The sequence below is a fragment of the Lactuca virosa genome, chromosome 2 (assembly GCF_052849685.1).
Source record: "Lactuca virosa cultivar CGN04683 chromosome 2, Lactuca_virosa_CGN04683_v6, whole genome shotgun sequence".
NCBI classification, from domain to species: domain Eukaryota; kingdom Viridiplantae; phylum Streptophyta; class Magnoliopsida; order Asterales; family Asteraceae; genus Lactuca; species Lactuca virosa.
Genome location: NC_136427.1, coordinates 89,558,888 through 89,579,490, shown reverse-complemented (window position 1 = coordinate 89,579,490; position 20,603 = coordinate 89,558,888). Strand labels below are relative to the sequence as shown.

The following is a 20,603-nucleotide window of genomic DNA, read 5'->3' as shown; positions in this document are numbered from 1 at the left end:
TGGCCTTGCCCTTATGTGTACACACACTAGTGCCAATTTCACAAACTGTGACAACCGTCAAATTTCGGTTAATTCAAAGTCAACAAGTCAAACCGGTCAACTCCAATAACCCTTGTATGCTAGGGTTTACGTTATGTAATCACTATACAATTCGCTATTTTAATGAGAAATCATCATTTGGAAAGTTCATGTGTTTGATTTTCCTTAGCCTTAACAAGTGCTAAACAACGAACCAAAGCGATAAAACACTATTACACAATCATCGGGATTGTGTAAGACACTAAAACACGGTTTAATGGGGTTTACGAACCGTGCGTTGTGAAGCCGGACACTCAAATTAAGCACAAACGAAACCTCTCTAAATCGTTTTCACTCTATCTCTTTCTATTTGAAATCTCTCCCAAATCTCTCCCAAATCTCTCCCAAATCTCACTCAAAAGTTACTTTAACTTCTTGTAATCATTTGGGTCATCTCGACCCTTGACCGGGTCAAAAATCGCTTGAAACGGAGTAAAAACGAGTAAAATAGCTTTAAGGATCCGAAACCTAAGCTTCTGGACCGAAGCCTCGCATCCGAGGCCTCTGATCAGAAGCGAGGGTCCGAAGGTCCGAAGCGAGGGTCCGAAGGTCCGAAGGTCCGAAGCCTCGCAGACAGCTCCTTTTTACCGGTTTTTCGACTACGACTTCGTTTTAACTCCGTTTTTCATTATTTTAACGTGGGATTTTCACCCAAAACTTTATTTTATAAACTAAGGCCCCAAAATATATAAATCTCCAGGGTTTTTATAAAATATATTAAAATAATTGGTGATTGAACTAATTATTGAGGGAATATTTGCTTTTCCTTAATTTATGGCAAAAGCAAACCACCACCACCTCACTCTATGATTAGCCATTCTTTCCCACTACCCCTTGTCTCCTTAGTGGACCTTTACAGCCAATCTCCAGCTCTTCCCACGTTCTAAGAGCTGGAGGATTGATCCTCTCTCCTCATTCTCCATAAAACTCTTTCATTCTACACTTAGCAACCAAGAACACTCTCCAAAATTCTCTCATCTTTTCTCTCAACTTCAAGAACTTCAAGGCTTTCTCCAGGGATTTCTTTCTTCAATTAGTAAGTATCTTCATCATTCACATAATTATTAAACTCCATTCTACTCAAATCATTGATATCTTACACAAGTTCCATCTTATTCGGTGTTAGATTCTCGAGTCGTCAAGACATCTTCTTAGTGTTCTTGGGTTGAACACTTCCTCTATCTCACTTTCATCTACTGAAACCACATAAGGTGAGTTCATACCCATACATTTACATGTTTTCTTAAGTTTTAAGGGGGGGAATACAAGTAAAATCATCAAGAACACAATTAAACTTTTCCTAACAGATTACATCAGAAAAGATGGACGTTAATCACGGACTGTTTTGGTCAACTTAAATATTTTAGTTTTCAAAACTGTTTCAGGTGCAAGTAGTTCAAACTCTTAGCTTTAAAATGGCTACTTGCACATCTCCATATGATTTTTCTACAATTTATGGTGATTTTTACAAAACTGCCTGTCATTTCAGAGGCAAACCCGGACCAGTCTGTGATTATGAACATTTTCACCTCTGTTAGAGATCACTAAAAATCATGATAAAATTTACGAACAAACTAGACTCATATTCCAAACTCTCAAAATTTGCGAATTTGGATTTAGAGCTTTGATGATTTTTCTATAAATTTTGTAAGAACGGTAACAGAAACTGTTTTTAACGAAAAGTTGCTGTTAATTTCATTTCACCTTGTAACATGTTGAGCAAGGTGTATATCTTTATGTGATTATATGTTACTGCAATATATGACATTTTATCTTAATATTTAGACACACATCAGTTTACAACTGGATTTGGTCATATAAAATATAAAGAATAACAAGTGATTATAATCAAAGTACAATCGATACATTCAAACATTAAATAAACTATTTTGAATATAGTTTGCATACATTACCACGTACTACCCTTGGTTGATAAACTATAATAGGTATAGTTTATGATACATTACATAACACATACATTTAAAAAGGGTACATTTATACAAATGATATTTTCATTAAGCAAGGTACGGCCATACGGTACCAAGTTTTCATAACACGTAATTCCGTTAATGACTTTGTGAGACATTTACTTCAAATTACCATTAAGTCCTGTATTGTAACCAGAGTCTCCTTGAGGGAGAGCGTGATACTTGTGTATAGATCTATATTGGGTTTGACAAACCCACACCTAAACTGCATGCAACAGTTAGACCGATAGGTCTGGGGTAACAAATGTCATAACATTTCCGACGCCTGAAGAACGTCGTTTTAGGCAACCTTGGTCATAGTATGGTTATAATAAACTCACATAAAGTATTAACAAACATTGGAATTTACGGGAACTTCATTAAAATTTAACGAGTTTATGTCGATTTAAACTTGCATTGTTTTACTATAAATATGACAAATTACTTGTACACTTCGGTCTTTGGGTTTTAAGACTACATTTACACATTAAGGAAAATATTGGATTTTTCTAACACAAATACTACTTTTACAAACGAAAAGCTTATGAACTCACCAACCTTTGTGTTGACACTTTTTCAAACAACTTGTATTCTCAGGAAATCATTAAACAGGTAATCAAGTGCTTTTGAGGATGGGACGCTAAGGCGTCTACTATTTCATATTTTATCAACATATTGTAATTGATTCGTAAACATGTAATTCATACAATGATGTAATTTTTTTCAATTATATATATGTTGGTTGTGTTTGCTTGAATTACTATTACAATTGCTGTTATGATACTATACATGAAGTCCTCCACCCCGGACGTTTCCGCCATCCTTGGTTTGGGGGTGTGACAGATTGGTATCAGAGCGCAGTTTATAGTGAATTAAGTATATCAAAGCACATAAGATATACAAACTATAAACACAATTGGGACTAATAGTCTCTGATTTGTGCATTTTCAAATAAATATACTTTTAGAAAATAAATGATTTTTTTTTATTAAAAGTATAAATACATGCATACATGCTCATATAGTGTCATAACTAGAAGAACATAAAATAAAAGAAGAGGAGTTGTACATTATGGGTATGCCTTGGTATATGTAAATCAAGTCTGGGAAGGATATAGCCTGATCAACTATATCTGTCCGGGAATTGACTTGCATATACCGGGGGATGGTCAGGATGGACAACAAATCTAACAAACCTAATAACAGACTACAAAGGATACTTTAAGGACTCAAAACTAAACATTTACAAATACTATAGGAGTATTTTGTGTTACTATAATAAATTATCTGATAATTAAATAGGTCTTTATTTATAAATTAATAGCTGCTAAGTGGATGCGCTAAGGTCATATGTAACTAAGATGCTATAGACTTAGAATTTATGTATCTTTGTTTCACTTCCTGTCCTTGTTTGGTTGTGGTCTTGGAGTTAGGGTCATCTATTCGAAGGACTATTATATCTTAATCACATATGAATGGTATGCACTTTGCAACTAATTAAGTAACCGATAAAGATCATTTTAAAATATAATATATTAATTATGTCCCGACTAAATTAGTATGCACTTTGCAACTTATGACAGAACCATGCCGCCAAGAAGAAGACCAAGACCTTCCAGCAACACAGCAACACCTCCTCCGCCGCCGCCTCCACAGTTTGATCCCGCGATGTTCCAGGCTGCAGTAACAGCAGCCGTAGCGGCCGCAATGTCGCAGATAGGGACCAACGGAGCTGGTGGTTCGGGATCGGGAGCTACACACTCTAACCACGGAGACAGTACGTGGCGTGCAAAAGAGTGTTCATACAAAGACTTCACAAATGGCAAACCCGACAACTTCAATGGAAGCGGGGGAGTCATCGCGTTGATGCAATGGTTTGAAAAGACCGAAGTAGTCTTTCAGGTGTGCTCTTGCCCCGAAGCGAGCAAAGTTAAGTTCGCAGCCTTCACCTTCACCGGCCGGGCCCTTACTTGGTGGAACTGCCGGATTAAGTCACTTACTCTCGAAGTGGCTAGCTCCATAACCTGGGCAAAACTAAAAACGTTGATGATGAAGGAGTACTGCCCGAGAGGTGAAATTCAAAAGCTGGAACAAGAACTTTGGAACCTCAGGATGACGGGCTCTGACCTTGAAACCTACACCACCCGATTCAATGAATTGGCTCTCCTCTGCCCAACAATGGTTACTCCGGAGGAGAAAAAGGTGGAGCGATACCTTTGGGGACTGTCTCTCCACGTGCAAAGTAGTGTCCTGGCTTCAAGGCCAACTACTTTTGACAGTGCCAGGGAGCTGGCACAACAACTTGTTGACCACCGAGCCGGTCATAATACTACAACCACCACCACTGATAAATCAAAAGGAGGAAACAACAAAAGGAAGTTCTGGAACGAAAAGAAGAGCCAACCAGCACAGGACCCCGCTAAGAAGCAACAAATTGTTGCTGTCCATGCTGCCACTAATACTGCCACTACTGCTACCACTCCAGCACCACCGAAGCCATATGCGGGAAAACTACCTAAGTGCAACAAGTGCAACTTTCACCACAATGGTGCTTGTAGGGAGATGCACTGTAACAACTGCGACAGGAAGGGGCACACTGCTCGTTTCTGTAAAGCGCCGGCTCAACCAATCAACCAAGTCGCCAGTACGGGGGCAACCCGGACCTGCTACAACTGTGGAGACGCAGGTCACTTCAAAAGAGACTGCCCCAAAGCACAAGCCCCTAATGCTGGTGGAGTAGGAAGAGTCCTGGCAATAGGACATGGGGAAGCAGTCGAGGATCCCACGGTGGTTACCGGTACGTTTCTCCTCAATAACTCTTATGCATGCGTACTATTCGATAGTGGAGCGGAGAGGAGTTTCGTGAGCCACCAATATAAACAGTTACTTGAACAAAATCCCCAATCACTAAAGGATACTTATGTAGTAGAAATGGCAAATGGGAAAGTAGAACGCACTAGCGATATATACTCAGAATGTACTCTCACTCTAGGCAACCATACATTTAAAATTGACCTGATGCCGGTCACCATAAAAAGCTTCGACGTAATCATCGGGATGGATTGGTTAGTTCCTCACCGTGCCGACATTCTATGTTACGAAAGGGCCGTTCGCCTCAATCTACCAAATGACGAAACCCTTCTCATCTATGGTGACAAACCTAGTGCGAATTTACAAATCATCTCATGCATCAAAGCCCAAAAGTATCTCCGGAAGGAGTACCACGCCTTCTTAGCCCATGTAGTAGACAAGAAACAAGACGTGAAAGACATCAAAGACATCCCCGAAGTGTGTAACTTCCCCGATGTGTTCCCAGAAGATCTTCCTGGTGTACCACTCGCACGACAAGTCGATTTCAGAATTGACTTAATACCCGGAGCTACCCCCGTAGCCAGAGCTCCATACCGCCTCGCACCATCAGAAATGCAAGAGTTGTCCAGTCAGTTGAACGAGCTTTTGAGCAAAGGGTTCATCAGACCAAGCTTCTCACCTTGGGGAGCACCAGTCCTTTTTGTAAAGAAGAAGGACGGATCCTTTCGCATGTGCATCGACTATCGGGAACTAAACAAGCTCAGCATCAAGAACCGATATCCTCTACCCCGAATCGATGACCTTTTCGACCAACTCCAAGGAGCAAATTTCTTCTCAAAGATCGACCTAAGGTCAGGCTACCATCAGCTACGAGTTCAAGAAGAAGATATTCCCAAAACTGCATTCAGAACTCGTTATGGGCACTACGAGTTTGTGGTGATGTCCTTCGGTTTAACAAACGCACCTGCGGTATTCATGGACCTAATGAATAGAGTGTGTCGACCCTACCTAGACAAGTTTGTAATCGTATTCATCGACGATATCTTGATCTACTCGCGAAGCGAAGAAGAGCATCGCCTACATCTACGCCAAGTGCTAGAGACACTAAGAGCGGAGAAGCTTTATGCTAAGTTCTCTAAGTGTGAATTCTGGATTAGAGAAGTGGATTTCCTTGGACATGTGGTAAGTGAGAAAGGCATACATGTGGATCCCTCCAAGATCAAGGCAATCGAGAATTGGTCAGCACCCAAGACGCCAACCGAAATTCGACAGTTCCTTGGGCTTGCTGGCTACTACCGAAGATTTATACAAAACTTCTCCAAGATTGCGAAACCACTCACCACCTTGACGCAGAAAGGTGTGATATTCAAGTGGGAAAATAAACAAGAAACTGCTTTCCAAACGTTAAAACAAGCCCTATGCAGCGCACCGATCTTGTCTCTCCCAGAGGGAACCGAGGACTTCGTAGTGTACTGTGATGCTTCGAATCAAGGCCTCGGATGTGTGCTCATGCAGAGAGGGAAGGTTATCGCGTATGCATCAAGACAACTTAAGACGCACGAGGTTAATTATACTACGCACGACCTGGAATTAGGATCAGTGGTATTCGCTTTGAAGATCTGGAGACACTACCTCTACGGCACGAAATGCACTATCTTCACTGATCACAAAAGTCTTCAGCATATCCTCAATCAGAAAGAGCTCAACATGCGACAGAGGAGATGGGTGGAGTTGCTGAATGACTACGAGTGCGAAATTCGTTATCATCCGGGCAAGGCCAATGTAGTGGCCGATGCTCTAAGCAGGAAGGAGTACTCGGGCCGCCGAGTAAAATCCTTAACAATGACAATCCATTCCCACCTGACCACACAAATCAAGGAAGCTCAACTGGAAGCTTTGAAACCAGAAAAGGTGGCAGGAGAGACATTAAGGGGAATGGATAAAAACTTAGAAGTCAAGGATAATGGAGCACGTTATATCATGAACCGGATTTGGACACCGAAGTTCGGTGGACTCCGAGATGTCGTCATGAATGAAGCACACAAGACTCGATACTCCATCCATCCCGGGTCGGATAAGATGTATCTGGACCTCAAGAAATTATACTGGTGGCCGAACATGAAAGCTGAGATTGCTACCTATGTGAGCAAGTGCTTGACTTGCGCTAAGGTCAAAACCGAATACCAGAAACTATCCGGGCTATTACAACAGCCGGATATACCTGAGTGGAAGTGGGAACGAATAACCATGGACTTCATAATGAAGCTGCCTAAGACATCGGGCGGGCTTGACACAATATGGGTAATTGTAGACAGATTGACCAAATCAGCACACTTCCTACCAATGAAAGAAACCGACAAGATGGAGAAGCTGACTAGAACGTACATCAGAGAGATTGTACGACTCCATGGTGTGCCGATATCCATTATCTCCGATAGAGATAGTAGATTTACCTCACGGTTTTGGCAGTCTCTACAAAAATCATTGGGAACTAGGCTTGACATGAGTACGGCCTACCACCCACAAACCGACGGACAGAGCGAGCGAACCATTCAAACGTTGGAAGACATGTTAAGGGCTTATGTGATAGACTTCGGTAAAGCATGGGATACCCATCTACCGCTTATCGAATTCTCCTACAATAACAGCTATCATACTAGCATCAAAGTCGCTCCATTCGAAGCTCTTTACGGTCGCAAATGCAGATCACCCCTGTGTTGGGCTGAGGTGGGGGATACACAGCTAGCTAAAGGGCAAGTCTCTAATAGCACCCTCACTGGCCCTGAAATCATAAGGGAAACCATAGAAAAGATCGTTCAAATTCGAGAGAGACTGAAAGCGTCTCGCGATCGGCAAAAGAGTTACGCAGACAAACGACGCAAACCCTTGGAATTCCAGGTGGGTGATAGAGTACTACTAAAAGTTTCCCCTTGGAAAGGAATGATACGATTCGGCAAACGCGGGAAACTAAATCCAAGGTACATCGGGCCATTCAAAATCCTTGCTAGGATTGGGCCAGTAGCATACAAAGTTCGATTACCTCAGGAACTCGACAAAGTACATCCCACATTTCACGTGTCGAACCTAAAGAAGTGTTTGTCTGATGAGACACTCGTAATACCACTCGACGAAATCAAAGTTAACGAAAATCTCCACTTCGTGGAGGAACCAGTCGAAATCATGGATCGGGAAATCAAACGAACGAAACAAAGTCGTATTCCCATCGTGAAGGTACGTTGGAACGCTAAACGAGGACCCGAATTCACCTGGGAACGCGAGGATCAGATGAAACAAAAGTATCCACATCTCTTCCCAAACTCTTGAAATCCCAGTCAAAATGAAAATTTCGGGACGAAATTCCTTCTAACGGGGGGATGATGTGACAACCGTCAAATTTCGGTCAATTCAAAGTCAACAAGTCAAACCGGTCAACTCCAATAACCCTTGTATGCTAGGGTTTACGTTATGTAATCACTATACAATTCGCTATTTTAATGAGAAATCATCATTTGGAAAGTTCATGTGTTTGATTTTCCTTAGCCTTAACAAGTGCTAAACAACGAACCAAAGCGATAAAACACTATTACACAATCATCGGGATTGTGTAAGACACTAAAACACGGTTTAATGGGGTTTACGAACCTTGCGTTGTGAAGCCGGACACTCAAATTAAGCACAAACGAAACCTCTCTAAATCGTTTTCACTCTATCTCTTTCTATTTGAAATCTCTCCCAAATCTCTCCCAAATCTCTCCCAAATCTCACTCAAAAGTTACTTTAACTTCTTGTAATCATTTGGGTCATCTCGACCCGTGACCGGGTCAAAAATCGTTTGAAACGGAGTAAAAACGAGTAAAATAGCTTTAAGGATCCGAAACCTAAGCTTCTGGACCGAAGCCTCGCATCCGAAGCCTCGCATCCGAGGCCTCTGATCCGAAGCGAGGGTCCGAAGGTCCGAAGCGAGGGTCCGAAGGTCCGAAGGTCCGAAGCCTCGCAGACAGCTCCTTTTTACCGGTTTTTCGACTACGACTTCGTTTTAACTCCGTTTTTCATTATTTTAACGTGGGATTTTCACCCAAAACTTTATTTTATAAACTAAGGCCCCAAAATATATAAATCTCCAGGGTTTTTATAAAATATATTAAAAGAATTGGTGATTGAACTAATTATTGAGGGAATATTTGCTTTTCCTTAATTTATGGCAAAAGCAAACCACCACCACCTCACTCTATGATTAGCCATTCTTTCCCACTACCCCTTGTCTCCTTAGTGGACCTTTACAGCCAATCTCCAGCTCTTCCCACGTTCTAAGAGCTGGAGGATTGATCCTCTCTCCTCATTCTCCATAAAACTCTTTCATTCTACACTTAGCAACCAAGAACACTCTCCAAAATTCTCTCATCTTTTCTCTCAACTTCAAGAACTTCAAGGCTTTCTCCAGGGATTTCTTTCTTCAATTAGTAAGTATCTTCATCATTCACATAATTATTAAACTCCATTCTACTCAAATCATTGATATCTTACACAAGTTCCATCTTATTCGGTGTTAGATTCTCGAGTCGTCAAGACATCTTCTTAGTGTTCTTGGGTTGAACACTTCCTCTCTCTCACTTTCATCTACTGAAACCACATAAGGTGAGTTCATACCCATACATTTACATGTTTTCTTAAGTTTTAAGGGGGGGAATACAAGTAAAATCATCAAGAACACAATTAAACTTTTCCTAACAGATTACATCAGAAAAGATGGACGTTAATCACGGACTGTTTTGGTCAACTTAAATATTTTAGTTTTCAAAACTGTTTCAGGTGCAAGTAGTTCAAACTCGTAGCTTTAAAATGGCTACTTGCACATCTCCATATGATTTTTCTACAATTTATGGTGATTTTTACAAAACTGCCTGTCATTTCAGAGGCAAACCCGGACCAGTCTGTGATTATGAACATTTTCACCTCTGTTAGAGATCACTAAAAATCATGATAAAATTTACGAACAAACTAGACTCATATTCCAAACTCTCAAAATTTGCGAATTTGGATTTAGAGCTTTGATGATTTTTCTATAAATTTTCTAAGAGCGGTAACAGAAACTGTTTTTAACGAAAAGTTGCTGTTAATTTCATTTCACCTTGTAACATGTTGAGCAAGGTGTATATCTTTATGTGATTATATGTTACTGCAATATATGACATTTTATCTTAATATTTAGACACACATCAGTTTACAACTGGATTTGATCATATAAAATATAAAGAATAACAAGTGATTATAATCAAAGTACAATCGATACATTCAAACATTAAATAAACTATTTTGAATATAGTTTGCATACATTACCACGTACTACCCTTGGTTGATAAACTATAATAGGTATAGTTTATGATACATTACATAACACATACATTTAAAAAGGGTACATTTATACAAATGATATTTTCATTAAGCAAGGTACGGCCATACGGTACCAAGTTTTCATAACACGTAATTCCGTTAATGACTTTGTGAGACATTTACTTCAAATTACCATTAAGTCCTGTATTGTAACCAGAGTCTCCTTGAGGGAGAGCGTGATACTTGTGTATAGATCTATATTGGGTTTGACAAACCCACACCTAAACTGCATGCAACAGTTAGACCGATAGGTCTGGGGTGACAAATGTCATAACATTTCCGACGCCTGAAGAACGTCGTTTTAGGCAACCTTGGTCATAGTATGGTTATAATAAACTCACATAAAGTATTAACAAACATTGGAATTTACGGGAACTTCATTAAAATTTAACAAGTTTATGTCGATTTAAACTTGCATTGTTTTACTATAAATATGACAAATTACTTGTACACTTCGGTCTTTGGGTTTTAAGACTACATTTACACATTAAGGAAAATATTGGATTTTTCTAACACAAATACTACTTTTACAAACGAAAAGCTTATGAACTCACCAACCTTTGTGTTGACACTTTTTCAAACAACTTGTATTCTCAGGAAATCATTAAACAGGTAATCAAGTGCTTTTGAGGATGGGACGCTAAGGCGTCTACTATTTCATATTTTATCAACATATTGTAATTGATTCGTAAACATGTAATTCATACAATGATGTAATTTTTTTCAATTATATATATGTTGGTTGTGTTTGCTTGAATTACTATTACAATTGCTGTTATGATACTATACATGAAGTCCTCCACCCCCGGACGTTTCCGCCATCCTTGGTTTGGGGGTGTGACACCAACCAAGGACATCTTTATATAGTGTGGAGATTAGGGTTAAACCCTAATACCCATGACCTTTCATTTCATATGATCCATGGGTTAAACACTCCATGGACTATCCATGAAAGCTTAGCCCAACCTAAATGAACTTGGCCCATCATACACATATATCTTAGAGTCCATATTTAATTAGTTCATTTTGATCACTTAATTAATTATAAATTAAATCTTGATCAATACTAATTAAATAATATGATTATATATTAATGTATTAGAACTTATAATATATTAATATAAATCACTAGTATCCTTTTTCCTCATTTTGTCTATCCAATTGTCCCGATACCATGCAACCCAAATGGACCATGCCGGGTCGGGTCAAGCCTTACCAATTATAGTTATGGAATTAGACATTAATCCAACAGTCTCCCACTTGGATAAGTCTAAAACTATTATTAAGTATGACTTCAAACCCCGACTAGCAATCGTAGCTCTCAAAAGCTTCTGTCGAACTCTGACCTTGCCGATGAACTCTGACCTTTGTCAATGACTTGTCCATTAGATAAGAGATCATATATTCCTCCATTCTAGATATCATATGGACTGAGACATGGATTATCAATCATTCTCTCTGTCCATTTGTTGTTTCCCGATTTTCCGATTTATGATGACTGACTGATTGAACAAATCAAATCAGTTCTGGCTTGGCCAAGCACTCACATGTGTCATCGCTAAATCATCGAGGGGCCCACAGATATCGCTTTTATCCCGAAGGTAAAAGGAATGGATAAACTTCGACTCATATGGCTTGTTCTACTACTTGTTGAATCATACACAAAGGCACGTTTTATAACATCGAGTTACCAATGCGTTTTCGTGCAATCAATGTATAACCAACTCATAGTAACAACTCATATCTCTAGGTTTTAAGAATATAAGATATTATCGTCTCATGATCACTCGTGATAAAATCCATGAAGTGAGTCAAATGAGCGTGGGTTGAATCCAATACTCAGAACTTATGAGCACTCATGAGTGTTGTAGCACCGCTTTGTCCAACATCTTAGACCTCTACAAGCCAACCCATGACAGTCTTGATTCATATCTACTTCCAACATATGACCGACTGTGGATAGTTTGAATAACCTAGTCATTCAGGAAGAATGACCTAGTTTATTCTGGAAGTCAAAACATGCAAAAATGAAACACAAGAATAAATGAATCAAATATGGTATCAAACCCTATGAATATAAATAGACCACTTTTATTTATCACCATACTGATTACTCATTATTTCATTATTTCGGTTTTATCAACTTTATACCTGAATTAAAAACACTGTTGTCCCATGCTCCAAGCATGTACACTATGTTTTTCTAAACAATAGCTTTGCCATACACCAAGTGTGCACTCTATGTTTGTCTATGATCCTTACTTTGTGAAATAAACCAATTGAACATAATTTCAATGATTCTAATTTCACACTCCCAAATCCTTATCGAAAAATGTGAGAATTTCAAATTCGTATCATTTATCGAAATCTATTTAGATTTTAAACTTATATGCACTGACCCTCCTGTAATGAATATGTACAAAGTCACAAAGACTTGTCAACAGTCATTATAAGGTATTCCAATGGAGATCAACTCCATGGAAACTAAGTCTCATATTCAAAGTACATTGCTTTGGACATGCTTCTTGCATTAAGTTTTCTAATCTTACACAGATAACTTCCACCTATGGAGACAACTCCATATTCTCATTTTGACTATCACTTCTGAACAAGAGATGCCTCTTTTCAGAATATGTCAATATGGTCCTTCCAAAATTAGCACTATACTTCCAACTGTCCCTGAGCAACCAATCTTTGGTAAACCTCAGATTGTCCTCGACAATTGCTTAATCATTTTAGTCATATCCAATTCTAGACCTTTTCCCTTCTTAATGCCTCTGGGCATTTGGAAAAATTTAGAAATGACAAATATTATAGCACATGCAATCGATCCTGTACCCAAAGCAAATGGTACACGATTCATGATGTCTCACATAAAGACATGATTCTAGACCAGTCTTTTGCTACAATATTTTTATTTGCCATGTTTTCAAAATTTGACTATGAAGAGGGATGCCGTAATAATAATCGAATTTTGAGAACGCAATATATAGAATTTCCTTAAGTTGAACCAATCCAACATGAAATTCATATATATATATATTCTTGACAAAAGATGATTAAGGTCTCAATATAAGCCTTTAGAACTGAAATGAAGTATATCCTCTCCCTTAATTATAGCAAAACAACTTTTTCAATCCCTGCAGCCTCACGAATTGAAACTTTTGTTTTCTATAATTAACATTGCTAACTTGCAACACTAACAATAATTATCATGCTCCCACTAACATGATGATTATTAGCATAACACTTATGCTCCCACTAGCTTTGACATGTACTCAGAAATCAGCTGGACTTCTAGAAATCAATACTTTCTTGACTTTCTTATCAAAGTTCAGATTTCTGATACGAGATGCTTTGATAAAACTTTATCAAATCATACACCTTTCCTTAGATAGCATGCATGTGTGTCTAAACAATTTCAGAACTATGAAAAGCGATGTCGTAATCATAGTCTCAATTATTTAGACCTTTTGCCATCAGCTTCAAATCTACTTGGTGGAAGTGTTTCCTCACCATCATTTTCATGAATCGGAGAGAAACCTTATGACCCTTAGATTTTATGGTGTATGTGTTCTTATCCATGTGAATCGTCAAAACCATAGTCACAAGACAAGGATAATGACAAATCCAAACTCATATGGACTGAACTTATGCAATCTTAACTTCTTGCCACCTGGCAGTACAGGGCCTGCCATTGCTTCCAAGTTGTTATGCAACCAATTGAGAACTTTCAGAACTCCTATGCAAAGCCAACTTTAACTGGAATGAGCACAGAATATGTCAACACGATAGGTTATAAACCTCAAGTCGTGTGCTAGTGAAGAACCTCAGGTTTTATTCTTGATTAGTTCTTGAAATTCTTTTTAGGATCTTTAAGACTCCCACTATCCTCTTGACATATAAGACTATCTTGCCAAATATTCAAGAGATAGTGCAGATTCTTTATCAAGACAAACACTTCACACAATTGGCCTTAGTTGGTCTTTGTTTTATCCAAAACATCACAACTTACCAATTTCAAATGTACAAGAGTAGGACACTTTTACTCTTACATTTGACAAGTGTTTTAAACCTTTCTTTAAGATATGTCACTCAAGATACAATCTTGGAGTATGACTCTAAGAATTGTTTTGGAATGAAGTATGACTCATCTTCCTGATCTAACCATTTCAACAATTCATGACTCTTCTTCTTAGTGATAAGAATGCACTAAGATGACCTTTAGAGGACTAATTGTGATATGATTTCTAAATCATTAAGATGATCACAAACATGATACTAAAGTACTCTCCCATCTTTTTAGATTTGAGAAACTTTTATCTTTCTGCCTAATTTGATTCTTCCCATTCGTTCTGCCATACATTGAGACTTTTCCAATGTTTCAGAATTATACTTAAACTTGTAAGTATAACCATATTTACTAAACTTTAGTAAATCAAATAGTCTTAACGAGCTTTGTGGTGGACATGACCAGTGCACAAGAATGTGGTCTCGATCCCTTTAGTCCTTCACTTGACTCACACATCCATGTGAATAAGTAATTAGTCTTGATTTTCCAATGCTTGAAAGTTCTCATTCATCATACTATTCAACTTGCATGATTCCAAGTTTCGGTCCAATAGAGAACTTGGGTGATGAGGAACTTTCCTGATTTGGTAAATTTAGACACTACCACAAATGAAAGTATCAAATCCATTTTCCAATATTGCTGTCAGTGGAATCATATAAGCAACAATTTTCCACAAATGCCATTGTAAGGATACTTCAAATAAATAAAATTAAACAATTTTCTTTTATTTTAAAACTTTGCGGAAAAACTTATCCTTACAATCCACATGGAAAAATGTTGTTATCTATTCCTTAGCAATATATCATAACTTCTTAAGCAACTGCTCAAAATTCTGATGCGATCGAAATCCACCTTCGCGATCAGAATCAACATATACTTCCTTTAAGATTTCTCTCTATTCTTTGATTCTTAAAACATGAACATGTGACCCAGTCACATCATGATGAGGATCTCAGAATAGAACTTAACAGAGTTAGATAATGGGCTCTACCTGATGTAGAGTCAAACTTATTTACTTTAACATCCTTAGGTAAATTTGGCAGCTTTGCAATCAACGCCCCTTCCTTTGGCAAAATAAACATATGGACCCTTTGGTAATGGGACTATCTCAGACTTAGCCTTTCTCTTTACCATTTGGTCAACCGGGTTGACTATGACCAATCCCTTTCCATTGGGAAGAGAATACTTTTTCTGGATTTCCAGTCTCACCATTGTCACTGTCCATAAAGTTTTTGAGAAGTTGATATTCTAATCAAATTTGCTTTACTATCGTTCCAAATCATTGCTGATTCAGCAGCTCCAAGCAAATAGATATGATCATTAAGGTTTATGTCATAGTCTGTTTCATAGTAGTCCTAAAGGAACTCACTATGTGACTTAGAAAGTGATTGAAAATCCAACTTTCTCAAGACTTTGACACCCAACTCTCCCGGCTTGTCAATATGTGACTTCATCTCTAAGATGTGATCACACATAGACCTTGCTTGCCATTAGGGCTTGAGTGACCTTGCACTTGTGGGTTAGGGAGAATAATTGGAGGAGGTGGAGGAAGTAAAGTTCCAAGAGATTTAGGAAGATCATAAATGTCTGAACTAGACATCTTTTGGGAGATATTCAAGATAGTTGATCTAAAGTCCTTAATATAACACCCAATATGAAATATTAAGGCTAGGATCCAACAACCTATTTATAACTGGAAGAGGGATGCCGTAATCCGAGTTATAAAATAGTTGAAGGTAGGTTAATGACGATTTACCAATTTCCACCATGAAAAACGAAATAATTTAATTAGGTTTTTACTTGGATTTGAAACTCCTAGATCTTCTGAGATTCATTGAACTTTTCAATGGCATGTTTCAATCTCGAGTGTGCCCTTCAGGTTTTGTTACTGGGATGCCGAGGATCACAAAACAAGGTGTGAAGTAACAATGCAAATATACTTGGTACCCTTAATATTTACCCCTCAATCGATGTGCCGGTTAACCACACGAGCTCCACCGATACTATGATAAATATTAAGTTACCCTTTGCCTACTTTGCCTACCTTGGATCTATGTTTTCTCTATTATACATGCAAATATGAAGTTTCTAAGATATTACCCTATACTAGCATACAAATATCATATACTTGGGTAATAAAATAGATAGAATACATACCTTTTTTTTATGTAACTTGTCTTCATGAAGCTTGAGTGCCTAGTGCCCCAAGTGTGACACCTCAAATGGTTCACACAACACCATGAACACTTGGAATAACCTTGAGAATAAGGATACTTTGGTTCTCTCTAGTGAAATTGGCCTTGCCCTTTTGTGTACACACACTAGTGCCAATTTCACCAACCAATGACATCTTTATATAGTGTGGAGATTAGGGTTAAACCCTAATACCCATGACCTTTCAGTTCATATGATCCATGGGTTAAACACTCCATGGACTATCCATGAAAGCTTAGCCCAACCTAAATGAACTTGGCCCATCACACACATATATCTTAGAGTCCATATTTAATTAGTTCATTTTGATCACTTAATTAATTATAAATTAATTCTTGATCAATACTAATTAAATAACATGATTATATATTAATATATTAGAACTTATAATATATTAATATAAATCACTAGTATCCTTTTTCCTCATCTTGTCTATCCAATTGTCCCGATGCCATGCAACCCAAATGGACCATGCCGGGTCGGGTCAAGTCTTACCAATTATAGTTATGGACTTAGACATTAATCCAACACTAACTTGGGTTCCATTGGGTATTTACATGAGTTGCACTCAGCCATGCCTGCCTTCTCCAGGATATTTTTCGCATAAGCTGTTTGCTTTAGAGTAATACCATCCTTTTGTTGACCCACTTCAATACCCAGGTAGTATGACAATGAGCCAAGGTCACTCATTTCAAACTCCTATTGCATTTGTTCTTTGAAGAGCTTCACTTCATTGCTACAATTTCCTGTAACAATCAGATCATCAACATACACCCCAACCATTAAGAGCTTACCATTCCTCTTTCTTGTGTAAACTGCATACTCTTGTGGGCATCTTGTAAATCCCAAATTTTTCAGACATTTGTCCAGACGAGAGTTCCAAGCTCTAGGAGCTTGACGAAGCCCATACAAAGCTTTTGATAGCTTGTATACTTTTCTTGGTTCATTTTCAATCACAAACCCCTCCGGTTGAGTTACATAAACTTATTCTTCCAAATCTCCGTTTAGAAATGCAGATTTTAATCAAGGCGGTGAACAATCCATCCATTTTTACCTGCAAGGGCAAGCAAAATGCGTACTATTTCAAGTCGTGTAACTGGTGCGAAGACTTCATCAAAATCTATCCCGAGTTTCTGAACATATCCCTTTCCAACCAACCTCGCCTTGTGCTTCAAAACTTTTCCTTCTGGATCCTTTTTCAGTTTGTAAACCCACTTGAGACCAATGGGTTTTCAACCTGGTGGGAGTTCAACCAGATTCCAAGTTTTATTTTTTTTCAGTGGCTTCCAGTTCACTTCTCATTTCATTTACCCAATCAACATTTTCACTAGCCATGGAGTATGACAAAGGTTCCTCACTAACATGCATGAATAGAAGTTCGTCACACTCATCATAAATATCATCCAATAACCGATACCGCTTCGGGGTTCCTCCACCTGTCGAGTCTGATTCAATACTTGCAGAAGTATCTGAACTGGTCGAACTTGAGGGTGTAAGTGTAGGGGTTTGTGCACTTGTCTGTTGGGTTTGTTCTGGTGCAGGACTTTGCATCCAGATTTCATGTTCCTGGTTGCTCACATCTTCATAGTTGTCTTCTGGAGAGTAGCCTTCAATTGTAAAAGTTGCTCCTGGGGTACTTTTTAACAAAGTTGACTTTTCCCATGACCAAGCTATATCTTCTTCAAAACATACATCCCTACTGATGCATATTTTCCCTGTGTCTGGATCAAACAATCTATATGATTTTGTTCCTGTCTCGCATCCTTGGTGTACCACACGTTTGCTTCGATCATCAAGTTTCTTAAGATGACTTCCTGTTGCTCTTGCATGAGCAATACATCCAAACACTCTTAAGTGATCTACTTGTGGCTTTCTTCCAGTCCACATCTCATAAGGTGTTGCATCTTTTAAGGCTTTTGTGGTCACCCAATTAAGAACATAAACAACATGATGTATAGCCTCTCCCCATAACGTTTCTGGTACATGCATGCTCTTGAGTATACTTCTTGCCATCTCTACAACAGTGCAATTTCGTCTCTCCGCCACTCCGTTTTGCTGTGGAGAACATGGTGCCGTGTAGTGTCGGTTTAGACCGGTTTCTTCACAATACGCGGTGAATTGTTTTGACAGAAATTCACCACCACGATCTGTTCGGAAGGTCTTTAAATTCTCACCTGTTTCTGTTTCAACAGATATCCGAAATTTCTTGAAAACACTGAAGGCTTCATCTTTAGTGTTCATCATATATACCGACATTACTCGAGTAAAATGATCAACTAACAACATAAAATAGCAGTTACCAGCAGGTGTGGGTGGTGAAATAGGACGACAAAGGTCTCCGTGTACTAGCTCAAGCCTCTGTTTTTCCTTGAAGCTTGCTTGTGATGGGTATGATTTTCGTGTCTGCTTTCCCACTAGACATCCCTCACACAAGCGTGTAGGGTTATCTATCTTTGGTAGTCCACAAACTATGTTCTTGTCTGACATTTGTTTGAGGGCAGTAAAGTTAACATGACCCATTCGTGCATGCCAAAGCCAAGTTTGTTCACAAGTCTCTCCAAGCAGACATCTAGACCCAACTTCATTCAAAATGATTTTATAAAGACGATTTGCAGATTGTTTTACCTTCATGAGTAGTCTCCCTTTTACATCATGAACCCATAGAAACGATCCATGTATCAAGATCCGGTCACCATTCTCTGCTAGTTGACCCAAACTTATGATATTATTACACAAGCTTGGGATATAGTACACATCTTGCAGCTTTCGTTGCTCTCCATTCTTGCACTGGAAAATAATAGAACCTTTGCCTTCTATACGCACCTTGGACCCATCTCCAAATTTTACATAACCTTGAGTTGTTTGGTTAAGATCATAAAACTTATTTTTCTGACCGGTCATGTGGTTACTTGCTCCATTGTCTAGATACCACACATTTCACTGAGTTGTTTCATCACTTGCTAACTTCAGTTTTGGTGTCACTTTTTCTTCATTCAGGAACACCTCCTCTACTGCTTCATTGTTGTCAAAAGAAGCCAATAATAAGGCCGGTTCAACATGATCTTGGGTCAGATTTGCTTCATGGTTCCTTTCATGTCTTGGGTTTCTACACTCTGAGGCATAATGCCCAACTTCTTGACAGTTATAACATTGGAGTTTGCTCTTGTCGTGACTGTTAGATGGCCCACGATTTCCTTCTCGTTGTTGGTCAGCTACACCTCTTCCATGGCCTCTTCCACGACCTCTTCCATGGCCTCTACCATGGTTGCTATAGTTGTTCCATCTGCCACGACTTCTTCCATGACCTCGTTGATTGCTTGGACTGCTATGGTAGGATCTGTGAGAGGATTTTGAGTCCTCTTCACTTTGCTTCTTGTTTCTTTCAGACCACTCTTGGTGAGTCAATAGAAGCTTCTTTTCTTCAACTTCACTGTGCCCTCAGATTCTCTCCTCGTAAGCTTTCAACCTACCAACAACTTCTTCAACATTCATCTTATCAAGATCCGCGAATTGCTCAATGGTTGATGCAATTTGCAAAAACTTTGATGGAACTACACGTAGTACCTTCTTTACTATAGAAGCTTCCTCAACTTTGTCTCCTAAGGCCCAGATATTGCTTACAATATTGTTTATCTTCATAGCAAACTCATCCACTGTCTCCATCTCCTTCATATTTAGAACTTCAAATTCTGCTTTTAACGTCTGCACCCTTGCTGTCTTTACTCTATCAGCCCCCATGCATATGATTTTTAGAGTATCCCATGCTTCCATTGCTGTTTGTTTTTATGCCAACGACAACAACATATCTTCTGGGATTCCTTGATAGATGGCTGGAAGTGCCATCTTATCTTTTCTAACTTCAACTACATCTTCTGGTTTACTGGGCCCTACAACTTCCCAAACACCTTGTGCTTGCATGAACACTTTCATTTTAATGGCCCATGCAGCGTAATTGTTTCTTGACAACATAGGATAGTGCAGTGTAATCTGCCCATCCTTCTCGTTCCTTGACGAATCTCCCATGGATGCAGATCGGGGTTGATATTTTGGCATAAACTTGGAGCGCTCTGA

The 20,603-nt window shown here is 38.8% G+C and overlaps 1 protein-coding gene across 1 annotated transcript; it reads right to left on the bottom strand.

The window, feature by feature from the left end:
* Positions 1 to 19,469: 19,469 nt before the first annotated feature.
* LOC145157599 (uncharacterized) lies at positions 19,470 to 20,303 on the bottom strand. Its single transcript, XM_079076625.1, has 2 exons — positions 20,003 to 20,303; positions 19,470 to 19,957 (listed from the first exon to the last, which is right to left on the bottom strand). Exons 1-2 carry the CDS (start codon positions 20,301 to 20,303, stop codon positions 19,470 to 19,472), a joined length of 789 nt encoding a protein of 262 aa, XP_078932751.1.
* Between the last annotated feature and the right edge of the window lie 300 nt (positions 20,304 to 20,603).

What these genes read in the sequence shown, in the direction of transcription:
- LOC145157599 (XM_079076625.1), bottom strand. Translation starts at nt 20,303, where the DNA reads ATGGAAGCATGGGATACTCTAAAAATCATATGCATGGGGGCTGATAGA. An exon ending in GAATGTTGAAGAAGTTGTTG is followed by an intron (nt 19,958 to 20,002) that starts GTAGGTTGAAAG and finishes GGCACAGTGAAG; the next exon opens with TTGAAGAAAAGAAGCTTCTA.